Source organism: Typopeltis vanoorti, chromosome 13, assembly GCF_054136105.1.
Source record: "Typopeltis vanoorti isolate ZY-2024b chromosome 13, IOZ_Tvanoo_1.0, whole genome shotgun sequence".
NCBI classification, from domain to species: domain Eukaryota; kingdom Metazoa; phylum Arthropoda; class Arachnida; order Uropygi; family Thelyphonidae; genus Typopeltis; species Typopeltis vanoorti.
In genome coordinates this window covers 42,211,098-42,225,253 of record NC_143561.1, presented here as the reverse complement: position 1 = coordinate 42,225,253, position 14,156 = coordinate 42,211,098, and the positions used below count along the sequence as shown (strand labels likewise).

The window sequence follows — 14,156 nt, the reverse complement described above, 5'->3', positions numbered from 1 at the left end:
AGACGTAGCAGGATGGATTTTTCTGTTTGGCCAAAGTATGGTTTTCTGCAGTCACACATGTGATTTTGTACACACCTGGGAATTGTAGATGGTTGTGAGCTTGTTTTTATTTGCTTAAACTTGATCTTAGTTTGGAAAGAGTAGAGAAGCACGTTTTTATGTTAAACTTTCCCAAAATTCTTCTTAGTTTCTTGGAGAGCGTGCTGATGGCAAGGAGATATAACCTTTGGGGGTCATCTTGTGTTTCTACATTGTTTAGTTGATGGCAGTATAGTTGTTTATTGATAGTTTTTGAAGAGTAGTCATTGTTTTTGAAGGTCCTCTTAAGATGTTGTAGTTCATTTTTTAGTTCTTCATCTGACAGTACAGATCTGGCACAATGCGCTAGAGTTGAGATGATACCCATCTTCCGTGCCGGATAGTGATTTGAGGATGCATGTAGGTATCTGTCTATGTGCGTAGGTTTTCTAAAGATGGAGATTTTTATGGAGTCAGATGTCTTAATAAGTTTTACATCCAGAAAAGGTAGAGATCATTTTCTTCAATTTCCATGGTTAATTTGATGTCTTGGTGGAAGTTGTTTAAGTGATTTAAAAAAAAAAAGTGTGAAGATTGTCACTGTGTTCCCAGTAGTGTATATATATACTGCTTCTCACAAAAGAAAAGAATAAAGGATATAAGACAGTTGTAAAACTGATTCACACGCGAATGTTAAATAAAAATTTCCTAGTGAAACCACTAAGTCCAGTAATAAATTCTAAAAAAATGTATATATTAACTACATATATATATTTTATATCTGAGATGAAAGAATAAAGTTACCAACATCAGACTACAAGCATGCACAATCTTCTAAAAGATTAGTCTTAATACTATTCTTAACCACAGCAGATCTGTCACCTGAGATTCTAAAAAAATAAAACCCAATAGGACTTTTACAGCTATATAAATATTAATTTTTTCTCTCACTACATAAGATTAGTAGGGATGCAGCAGAGGAGTGGCGTGCCAGCTGCATTATTTCGCCGTGACTCCTCATTAGGAATAGACCCAACCCATCTGAATCAGACGGAAGGGAGAGATAGATATAAGATTAGTAATAAGAAATCTACATGCTTCAACATAAGTAAATCATATAAGTTAATCAACTATATAATAGAAATTTGTACTTTCAAATTAATATACCTTATTTTACTGCACTTATTAAAGTGTCGAGAACATAGTGTGGTAATGGAGATTATATCAGAGATGTCAGCATTCAAGGTGGGATGAAACAATGAACTAATTTGTAAGGATGTTATTTCTACAGTTAAAAATCTGGAAACAAGCCAAGACAAAACTGTCATGGTAATTGAAATATGCAATTTTTACACTACGAATAAAAAATGAAACATGATTCTGAATATAGAAGCTTTGGGAAATACTTAAATATGTGACAACTACACTACATTACATTCAAGTGCACAAGTTTTATAAAAATAAAAATACTATAACTGTATATATTTTATGTCTACTTAAATATAATAGTTGTGAAAAGTTTATTTTTTTTTGCTGAATTGGTTAATATATTATACCAGATAAGAAGCTGAGAGAGAATTCACCAGCCTATGAAGAAGACTGATCAGATGGAAACCACTTTCTAAGGTCAACTGCTCTCACATTTTAAGTTACAAAGTTGCTTCACTTGCAAATTAATGTCTAATTACATCTGGTACACTATAGATAAAATAATATAACTTCTTCCCTAATACAATACAAAAGATTGGTATGAGACAGAACCTTTAAATTCTGTGTTTCCAGTTATAATTTTAAAAATTAAATTGCAGATATCAAGATAAGACTTATGTGAAAATAATTCCTATTTACAAAATTGATACTCACACCTATACAGTTGGATTAACGTACCTGACTGGAAAAATGCATGTACGAGCACAAATTCAGTTCATTATCACAAACTCATCTCACTAAATAAATATACATTTATATATATATATATAAAAAGAAAAAAAAATTGTAAACCAAGCTTTCGAGCATAATTCCATATACATGAAATCCCTGTTATAACATTTAATAAAAAAAAAAAAAAGAATCACACTGGAAACAGCTCCTAAAATCATGGGTAAATAATAAAAGCAATATTTAAAATATGTTTCATAATCTAGAATAGAAATATCAAAAAAATTATATAAAAGCTCCAAAACCATAATTTTATCTCTAAAATAACAGAAGTACTTACATATCTCTATACACACAAGTGTGTGTGTGTGTGTTATATACATTAAATGTTATATGCAAGATTTTTCTAAGGAGGGAGTTAGTAGATGGACTAAAATTATATAATATAGGATCCCTGCTCGAGATCAAATGTGATACAATAGTCCTTCCCCCCCCCCCCCCCAATTTCAGTTACCTGCAGTCAACCCCACTCCAAAAAATTAAATGAAAAATTCCAGAAATAAATAATTCATAAGTTGTAAATTGTGCACCATTCTGAGTTGCGTGATTAAATCTCGCTCTGTCCTGCCTGGGACGTGAATCATCCCTTTGTCCAGCATATCCACACTGTACTGTATACACTACCCACCCATTAGTCACTTAGTAGCTGTCTCAGTTATCAGATCAACTGCCACGGTATTGTAGTGTTGTGTTCAAGTAATCCTTATTTTACTTAATAATGGGCCCAAAGTGAAAGGGTAGTGATGCCGGCAATTCAAATATGTGCTTCCTTTAGTGAAAATGAAAGTTCTCAACTTCATGAGGAAAGGAAAAAAAATGTATACTGAGTCTGCGAAGATCTACGGTATGAATGAATCTTCTATCCTTGAAACTGTGAAGAAGGAAAAAGAAATTCATGCTAGTTTTGCTGTCGCACCTCAAACTGCAAAATTTATGGCCACAGTATGTGATAAGCACTTAGTTAAGATTTAAAAGGCATTAAATTTGTGGGTGGAAGACATGAACAGAAAATGTGTTCTGATTGACAACAGCGTGTTGTGCTAGAAAGCACTGAACCTATATGATGACGTCAGCAAGGGATTTCCTAAAACAAGTGACAATAAGCCATTTGCAGCAAGTAAGGAACGATTACACAGATTCAGGAACAGGTCTGGACTGAAAAATATAAAAATTACTGCAGAGGCTGCATCTGCCAATGAAGTTGCTGCTGCCACATTTCCAGCAAAGTTGATTAAAGAGAAAGGATAATATCCAAAACAAGTCTTCAGTTGTGATAAAACCACACTCTTTTGGAAGAAGATGTCCAATAGAACTTACATTCATAAAAGTGCAAAGGAGGTACTAGGGCATAAAACATGGAAGGACAGATTAACTGACATCCAACTATCAACATCATCATCATGACTCGATGATCCTCCTTCTGACATATCATTAGAAAGTCAATAGTAGCTTATTAAACTTTATCATAGGTATGTATGTATGTATAGGAGAAAACATAGATACACTATGATTTTTCCTATAGGGTTCAGTACTATCTGCAGTTTCAGGCATCCACTTGGGGATTTTGGAATATATCCCCCTGAGGATAAGAGGGGGGGGGGGCTACTGTATTTTTCAAGTCACTTTTGATCACAATTAAATAGACTGGTGATGACCACACATCAGACAATAAAAATCATCTACCAGTATAATCAGCTAACGTCTTTTATTCCCTTATAGGGAGTAGGCAAGTCCTTTTAATCCTATCTAGCTTTTGGAGACTGAGTGGGCAGTTCAATCTCCACCGATAGCCAATCAGAGATAGCTGATCCAAGACTATCACTAAATATAAGCAACAACTGAAGAAGAGACGAGCAAACAAGTGCTGCCATCTCTTGGTACCTAATCCTAACAGGACATGTTACTGTCTGAAATAATGTGGGTTCTATGGTTGATTTTTCTTGAGTTTATGGGATGAAAAACTCAAGTTGCCTGAGAAAAAACCCACTTGCCTGTGCCAGAGATCAACTAACTCATTAACTGGTTGAAGAAAGGCTAGGAAAAAGTTCCTCCAGTTGCCGACTAGACTTGAACTTAAGTCAATCTTCAGGCGGCCTAGCACAGAGGCTGCAAGTGCCATTTCCAATTAGCTGTACAGGCCAGTTTAATAACAAAAATCCAATACTACAAAGCCAAAGATTGATAAATCACTCTATTTCTCATTTTGGTGGTGTGCTATTGATGTGTAGATGTGCATTCTTGCTTATACTCTCTCTCACTCAATTTGAGTAAGAAGAGGGAAAGAGAGTGAGAGAAAGCATGTTACTCAATACAAACTGCATATGTTCTATACCTCTAGAATAATGATAAAGTGAAGTATTTTACACTAAAATTTGCATGCCAAAAAACAATTCTATGAAATATATAAATTTGAAGTGAATATGCATGTATGCATGGCTGATGAACTAAAAATAAACATTTTCTAAATGTAGCAACTCAATGTCATAAATCATAGCTTTTGTTTTTTCCTCAATTTTGAGAGCCCTATAAATTAGGTATCAATGCCGAATGGATCTGGCGCAATCAGAATAACATTAATATACCTCTAGAATAATGACAAAGTGAAGTATTTTACACTAAAATTTGCATGCCAAAAAACAATTCTATGAAATATATAAATTTGAAGTGAATATGCATGTGTGCATGGCTGATGAACTAAAAATAAACATTTTCTAAATGTAGCAACTCAATGTCATAAATCATAGCTTTTGTTTTTTCCTCAATTTTGAGAGACCTATAAATTAGGTATCAATGCCGAATGGATCTGGCGCAATCAGAATAACATTAATATATGCATGTGTGTGAAATATGAGATTTGAAAATATTGGAGAGCTGCGATACAACAGCTTAGTTTTGAAAAAACTTATTGATGGGAAGTTAATAATGTAAATTTAATTGTGTAGTATCACCAGCATCCTATAAACCCAGAGTATATAACAGAAATGACACACACACACACACACACACACACACACACACACACACACACACACACACACACACACACACACACACACACACACACACAAACTAATCTAAGATTCTTTAACACCAGTAAACTAATTCCAACACCATGTGCTTATTCAACTTTATCACAAAGCTTCTTTCACAAACATCTTATAAGTAGAATATAACTGATTCTGATCATGGCACAACAGCATAAACATCTACATAAAAATCTACATTTTAACAAAACTGGCACATAATTTAAAAAATCAGATTTTTAAAATTCCCACAATTTTTTTCCAAAACAAATATCTACATAGATAAATAAAATGTCCACATTTTTTTCTGTACACCAAAGTGACAAACCTATAGCCTAACTATACTTTTAAAAGCTTCTAACACTTTCTTCAACACAAATAATACAATATTAACTTAGATTTCGTAATGGCCAGTTATATATAACTGGCCATTGCCAAAAATATGTAATGTTTATAAAGAGAACAGACTGAGAAAAAAAAAAGTAGGCGCAGATTTTTTTATACTTGTTTAGCTTGATCCCATATATTTTCTTCTTTTTCACTTTAACAAACCTTCAATGAAAACAGAAGATGACAACAAAAAAAAGTAGCAAAAGCTTGTTTTTAGTCATCCTTCTGATAATCAACAGAAGCTTTTGCTATTTTTGGTTGTTATCAGATGAGCAGCTTGAACTTTAGTTCCAAACACTTGGAAATAGAAGTTTCTCAATTTATCTTCTATAAATAATAGCATATTTCTATGCTCAAGAGCACAGGCACTGTACTTGAAAAATGTGACTATAAAAAACATTTAGATTTCCACTACCACAAGCTTCAGGAAAACTTGCAACATGCATGCTCTGTATTTTCTTTCGAGTCTTTACCACCAGATAAATCACCTAGAGGCTTGCCATTATACCGAGAATTTCTGGCTTCACGGGTCAGTTTATTGGCAATTTCAACAAAAAGTTTTCCTACATTTTCAGCCTCTTTTGCTGAAGTTTCAATGAAATACATATCATGGTTTCTGGCAAATTCTTCCCCAATGTGATAGGGAATTTCACGATCTTCTCTATCAATCTTATTACCTGAAAAAAAATAAAAAAATAAATAAATTTAAGAATTCAAATATTTACCTTTGTTTGTGCTGATAATACAAAAATAAGAAAGCAAAGTAGACTCCATCATTTATAAAGAATGCATTTTGCCACTTACAGCATAGTTTTTATCAACAATGAGTATTACACTGTAATACTCAGTCTCCCTTCTCTTGTCAGGGATAGATGAGAGCCTTGGATGCCTTAAGGTGGCAGCCATCACCAAACTAGGCTGCAGATGGGCAGTAATCAACTCAGCTGAATTTTTTCTTACTCTAAGGTCTCAAGACAGAAGAAATTGAACTGTCACCCTGGAAAACAACTACAGGTTAACGAATATGAGCAGGACAAAGGAAGGAAAAAGAATGAAAATAAACAAGAATAGCTTGGATGTAAGTACTTGGAATGTCAGAAGTATTCATCACAAACACTAAGATCTAGATGAGCTTCTGATAGAAATATCAAATTAGCAGTAATAACAGAAAAAAAAAAAAGATTCAGATGAAACATATACAGGTACCCCCCCCCTTATAGCACAGCATTCCTACAACACGGTTTTGAGAATTGGGGAAATCACCATACAACATGGCATTCCTACAACACGTTCTAGTTCTAACACGGTGCGAGAATTGGGGAAATCTCTGTACAACATGGGGGACATGATGAGAGCTTTTAAGAGCAAGCACCATCTCATTCGATATTTTTCATGCAAGCGTGTATGTCGTCAGATTTGCATACAGAATTTTAGAATTTATTAGAATTTTATATTCATTTTGTTTGTGGAGTATTAAACATATTTTAATACTCCACGAACTGTTTTCTTCTTTGTATGTATTATTGAACCTTTTTTTAAAGTGTTAAATATTTCTTTTTTGTGAATTAATTTGTAGTCTTGAACAATGTCTGCTGGAAGTAAAAAAGTACCTCTTAAAAGACATTTCTTCTCGCTAGAATTAAAAATACAGATTTTGGATAGTCTTAAAAAAAGGGGGAAAGTATCATATGTTGTAAAAACCTTGGTTTTAAATGAAGCAACAATCAGGACCATACAAAAAAATGAACAAAAAATTAGAGATTCTGTTGCTGCAGGTTGTTCTATCTCTGCAAATATGACAGCTAATCCCAGAGCACCAGCACTTGAAAAAATGGAAAAAGCTCTTAGTATTTGGGTTGATGACTGCCTCAAAAAAATGGATCCCACTGGACACCAATGTTATTAAACATAAAGCTTTAAAAATTTACAACTACTGTACTTAAAAGAAATTGGAGAATTTGCTATTAAGCTCGACTTTGTTGCTAGCAAAGATTGGTTCAGCCATTTTAGAAAACGCTTTTCATTACAAAACATAAAAATACGAGGGGAAAGTGCATCAGCTGATAATGAAGCTGCCAAAACTTATCCAAAGGAATTGCAAGAAAATTATTGAACAGGGTGGATATACAACACAAGAATGCCCAGGAAATTATCTTCTCTTCCGTCTAAGACGGGTTGAGTCTTCTCTATTCCTTGCTGTTCGAAAAAGTTCCTTATATGTTCTGCATCCCGAGATATTCTTTATTAATTTCAGCCAGGCAATTCTTGGTCTTCTGGTTTGTTTTTTTTTTTTTTCAGTTGGAAAAGTATTGATTAGGACGTTAGGAAGTTTGTCTGCGTCCATGCGTACAATGTGGCCAAACCATCTCAGTTGTTTTCTAATTTTTCTATTATTGTTTTTTTATACAATAATTCTTGTCTGACTGTGCTGTTTGTTTTCTTTTCTATCCAATTTGTTCTATTTATTTTTCTTAAGCATTTCAAATGCCAGCAGTTTTTTCTCTTCTCTTTTCTTAGATGTCCATGCTTCTGCTCCATAGATGACTGTTGGTATAATTATTGATTCGTATAATTTGATTTTGGCTTGCTTAGATACCTTGTTTGCTTTCCAGATTTTCTGTAATTTGCCCATGGTGGTCCATCCTATCGCTATTCTGTGTTTGATTGTTTTGAGTTCATCTATTGTTTCCATTAGTTTTGATCCAAGATATATGAAGTTGTCTACTTGTTCTATTTGTTCTCCATTTAGGGTGGATGAGATGGTAGTTCTGTTCCTCCCTATTTCCATCACTTTTGTCTTTTGTATATTTATTGTCATGTCATATGTTTTACAGGTTTCGTTTAGCTTGTTTATCAACCTTTGTAGTTCATTTGGGGTTCTTTCAATAAGGACGAGATCATCTGCATATTTGATATTATTTATGTTTAAACCTCTGACAATGATTCTAGGCTCATTGTCTATTGCCGCCTTCTTTACAATTTCATCTAGATATATGTTGAATAGGCATGGGGATAATGGGCATCCTTGCATTACTCCTTTTTGGATCTCTATGGGTTCTGTTGCAAGTGTGTCCTTTTTAATTATTGCATTTGTCTTAGAGTAATATTTTATCAGAAACTGTATTATATATTTGTCTATTGCTTTTTCTAGTAGAACTTTAAGAAGGATTTCTCTGTTGATGCTATCGAAAGCTTGTTTAAAGTCCACAAAACAACAATATAGCTCTTTATGGTCTTCCCAGCTGAGCTCTGCTAGTTGGTGCAATGTGAAAATCTGATCTATTGTTGAATAGTTTCCTTGGAAACCAGCTTGTTCTATGCCTATCAGTTCTTCATAGGTGTTTTTTAATCTATTTTGTATGATTCTTACAAATATTTTACAGGTATGGGAGGGTAAATTGATTGGTCTGTAATTTCTGCAGTCTTTTTCGTCTCCTTTCTTTTATATTGGGATGATCTTTCCAGTTCTCCAGTCACCTGGGATCTCTCCTGTTTGTAGCATTTTATTGAATAGGGTTGTTGATGTGCTGCCTCCATATGACCACAGTTCAGTAGGGTTAGTATCAATGCCTGGTGCTTTATTATTTTTCATCTGTTTTATTGTGTATCTAACTTCTTGTAAAATTTTTAGGTGATTGTTATTTTCTTCCATTGTTGGCATTGCACATTTGTTTCCTTGGAGAAAAATAGTCTTAAAATGGTTTGACCAAATTTTTCTTATATCTTCAATATTCCCGGTTTCAGTCATCTTGTTGTTTATCATTGTTACTGCTTTTGCTGAGAATTCCTTTGTAATTTCTCTTTTAGTGTCATGGAAGACTTTTAGGTTGTTTTGTTAGTATGCTTCTTGGCATTTCTTAGCTTTTTCTACTAACCATTTTTTTTTGGCTTTTTTGCATAGGTTATCAACTTTATTTTTTAGTACTCTGCATTTTTCTCTATTCTCTTCATTGTTTTGTTGGTTTACAAATATCTTGGCCTCTCTTTTCTCTTCTATTGTAGATACGATTTCTTGGATTATCCACTGTTTATTTATTTCCTAGAGTGTCTTTTGCAATTGATAACATTGTTTCTTTTCCTTCGTCCCAGTATTTTCTGCTGTTCTGGAAGATGGAAGGTTTTAATTTCAAGCACATCTGTTCTAAAAATCGACTTCTGCTTGAGCTATCTTTTAGTTTTGATAGGTTGAGGTTTTCTTCTTTTCTGATATTTTTTTTCCTATTGAATTTTATCTTCACCTTGGCAAGGAATTATAGCTAAATTTAAAACTAATTATATCAGGAAATCGTTGCAATGGGCTTTGAATAAAATCGATGACGAATCTATCGAAGTCATAGAGGCATGGAAACTTTTTACAATTTTGGACTGTATTAATCTCATAACTTCATCCATCAAAGAAATAAAACTGATAACATTAAATGCCTGTTGGAAAAATATATGGCCAGAGTCAGCTCAAAGCAAAAATCTAATCGAGGCAGCAGAAAACAGAATGGATACAATAATAGAACCTGCTAAGTCTCTAGGAGAGGAAGGTTTTGATAATATGAATGTCAAAGATATTCAAAAATTACTGGTGGAAGAAGAGACTGATGAAGCAAATTTGGTAGAAATGACATCTGGGATAAGCCAAATTAATTCAGAGGACGATAGCACAGATGGAAACAATGAAGTTAAACATTTTACCCTAAAAAGCATAAAGAAAGGCCTAGACTTAGCTGAACAATTGGAGTTATCTTTTCTAAATGAAGATCCTTCCACTGAAAGAAGCACAAAATTTTAGAGAGAACTTCACAAGTGCTTAGCTACATACAACAAAATTTATAAAGATCTCATGGTGCTTAGTAGTGATGATGAAGAAAACATTATGTAATACTTTTGATCAATTATTGTTTTAAAAAAACATACATTTCTCTTAGTTATAAAAAGAAAATAGCATAGGTTTTTAACTTTTAGAACCTAACTCTGTTTTTTGTACAAGTTCTTTGTCTCGTATAACACAAATTCGCATAACACAGCATTTTTTAGGAAACTAACGACTGTGTTATACAGGGATTACCTGTAATTACATCAATATCTACAGTGGAGTCAAAAAGCAAAAGCAGCAGTAATGATTTTTATTCAAAAATCAATTAAGAATAATATATAACAAATTATAAATATTGGAGTGAGAAAATTCTAAAATAAGATTACAAAGATGTCTTGGCTTCCTGGTTATTATTAGTGTCCAAAGGAAAACAACGCCTTCTATTCAGATTTACAAAAAATAAAAGATAAAATAAACCATCTTTAAAATAATGAGAGAATTCAGTGCTGGAACAGGAATATTCCACTTGGCACAATATTGAAATGAAGGCTGAAACCACATGCAACAGAACTAGATACTTAGTAATTTTTAAGTTATTATATGTAGAGAAATCTCTAACACTTTTTTTTCAAGCAGAAGGATTGTCATAAATTCACTTAGGAGCAAGTAACCTAAAAAGTATAATAGACTATATAATAGCTAATAGGAAAACAGCTAACACGATACTAGATAGAGTATTCAGAGAAGCAGAAATAGAATCAGATTTTAATCTATTACAAGGAAAATTGAATACATCCTAAAATGGTTTAAAATTAACTAAATGAAAGCAAAGCAAAATCCCAAGGAATCTTTTACAGAGTTCAACTTTTGAATGACTGGATCTGCAAGTAAAAGAAAGAATGAATATGAACAAATAACTCTACTGACTGCAGATGGTATGGGGTGACTGATGCAGAAGTAATTGTTCAACTAAGGAGCAGCCATTTTGCTAAAAGCTATCAACCTAGTACATCCAATATTGAACTCAACACTGCCTCTTCACCATATGAGGAAACTCATGTGGATGAGGAGGAAGTACTAGAACTGTTGCACAAACTGAATAAGAATTCTGCAATAGGAACTGATGGGATATCAGCATAAAGGCTAAATGAGTGTTCAGCCTAACTGGCTATTTCCTTGACCATGCCACATAATCTGAGTCTCAGAACAGGGAAAATTCCACAGGAGTGGAAAGAATGTACGGTAATCCCATTGAACAAGGATGGTGCAAAGATATGTTGGAGGCTTAATGGAATGTATACAGAACTCTGAAAGTATTAAAACAGACTTTAATTCTTCCAATATTTCGCTCATTAACTGAGACATCTTCAAGGATTACAAAAAACTAATGTAACATACACTCAAATACCACACAATACTAAGCTAATCATGTGGGTGACTCCTATCTAGGTGGTGCACCCTTTATGGGTGATTGTAGGTGGCCTAGAATGCAAGGTGGGATCTCTAATGATTAATGTTTCCCAAATTTTCAGAATTTTAATGCAACCATATTTATTTAGATTTGGTTGATTTCCGAGAGCTGCTGCAGATTCTAAATAAATACGGTTGCATTTTGTGTGTGTTGACTGTATGTTATATTAGTTTTTTTGTAATCCCTGATGTCTCAGTGACGGAGAAGAAATACTGGAAGTATTAAAGTCTGTTTTAATCCTTTCCGAGTGCTGTATACATTCCATTAAGCCTCCAACATGATGTCCTCACAGCACTTAAGCCTCAACACACAGATGTTGCAAAGGCCGATGTATGCAACTATCGACCAATCAGTATCTCAGGAGTAGTGGTGATAATTTTGGAAAAGTTGGTTAAGACTCACATTCAGAAATGGGTTGACAGAAAATCTCTACTTTGCAATGCACAATATGGATTTACTAAGAGAAGGTCATATTTTTGCAAACTTGCTCACCTTCTATAATAACGTTACCACTGAGTTAGACAATGGGAATGGATATACCATGATACTATTAGATTTTGTTAAGGCTTTACAGAATACAGCATTGAATACTGTTGCATAAACTGGAGAATATGGGATTGGATTATGAACTGTTGGTATGGATAAGAGGATGGCTGACTGATTGACAGATATCAAAAAGTAGTAGAGGTAAACCTCGCTTAACGCGATTAATTAATCCATCGATTAATACGTGCTAAGTGAATACAATAAACAATAGGAATAATTATAATTCATCCATCAGTTAGCTTAAATTTAAGATTTAAAAATAATATATATTATTAAAAATAAATTATATTAGAGGATAAAATCATCAAAGTTACTAAAAATGAAATGTTTAAATTTTTATTTAATGTCTAAACATTTTATTGAGCTACTTTATTTATGAAAAAATTAAGTAAAGATGTTTGAATTCTTGTTATTTATAATATGTACCATTAGTTTTTTTTAGGTTTCAGTGGAGCCTTATTCATCATGGAATATCACGATGTTATTTGTTAAATGCATTCCACATTAGTACATTCAACACTAATTCACAATTCTCCATTCAGCTGCTATCTTGTAAAAATCTCCTTTCCACCATATTTTTCTCTTTTCTTATATTTTCCAAGCAAGCAGAAGAATAAAAGTAATTTACATTCTCTCAGAAACAAAGTTCTCTTAGTTGATTCTCATAGTCAACATTCAATATTCTAATATTACCTAGTGATTTTTTTTTTTTGCTTTTGTAAAATTAGTATAATAATGTTTTTATTGAGAAATTTCCAACTTAAATACCAAATGCTCAGTTTTAGTAGCAACCTAAAATAAATCAGCAGTACTCTGATAAAGCATTTTACATATGCTTATCTGAAATATATTACAGAAAACAAGCCTGAAACCATATCTGTACTTACCAACAAGAGCTCTAAGAACTTTAGGATTTGCATACTGTTCCATCTCCCTCAACCAGTCTGGAAGACAGTCAAAAGTAGGTTGGCAACTTATATCATATACCAAAATAAGAGCATGTGCACTGCGATAATAACTTTGAGTAATAGAACGGAATCTCTCCTGACCAGCAGTATCCCATATTTGAAGCTTTGCAATAAAAATAAACATAAAAACTTGAATAGTTATTTTGTCACTTTTCATTAATCCTTTAACCAAATGAAATATGATTAATTTAATAAATATAATTTTAATAAAAATTAAAATGATCGAAGACAAATGTACATGCAAATTATCTAAAATTCTTTTTCAAACTAGATATGTTTAGAAAATATAAAGTGTATGAATTAAATCCTTGAAATTTTTCTTAATGAATTTCTTCTGAAGGCAGGCAATATCAAGTAGTGATGTGAACAAATATCAGAATGGGGGAACTGGAAATGAGATTTATTTGTGCTTACTGTTCTACAGAAGGTTCTACTAAGGTAAACGTGGAGGAATTTGAGGCTTTAAAGAAAGCAATTGACATAATGAAAAAAAAGGTTGTTCCTTGTTGGGGATCTAAATAGCAGAGTAGGAAATGACTGTCAGACATACAAAAATATTTTGGGAAAATATGGAGAAAAGAGCAAAGCTAATAATAATAGCAAATACCTGTTGGATTTCTGCTCAGGACACAGATTGGTTATTACTAACACCATGTTCCAACATAAAAATGTGCCCAAATTCACATGGAGAGAAGAGGGAAGGAATAAAAAAAGTCTCATTGACTATGTTATTGTTAATAGTGATGTTTTCTCCCTGGTACAGGACACCAGAGTGTACAGAGGATTTGAAATTGGAAGTGATCACTATTTAGTCTTGAGAAGGATAAAATTGAATTTCATATTGAAAAGAATAACATGTAAGAAAGTTTTAAAGCGAATAAAAGTTGAGCAGCGATTAAATGTTAACTGTAGACTAAAATGCACAAACATTATTCAAGAAAAAATGAAAGAGTTTGAGAACAGGAACCAAACATTGGAGGTTCAGCGGCAAGCCCTGA

The 14,156-nt window shown here is 33.0% G+C and overlaps 1 protein-coding gene across 1 annotated transcript in view; it reads right to left on the bottom strand.

Annotated features, from left to right (window-relative positions):
- Positions 1–5,792: 5,792 nt before the first annotated feature.
- Positions 5,793–14,156, bottom strand: part of LOC150100088 (ras-related protein Rab-30-like) — a 61,012-nt gene continuing 52,648 nt past the window's right edge. Inside the window, exons 4-5 of the mRNA XM_090403210.1 lie at positions 13,078–13,261; positions 5,793–6,046 (exon numbers count right to left, since the gene is read on the bottom strand). Of these exons, the coding sequence (XP_090259336.1) occupies positions 5,793–6,046; positions 13,078–13,261 (438 nt within the window). The remainder of the gene's footprint in view (positions 6,047–13,077; positions 13,262–14,156) is intronic.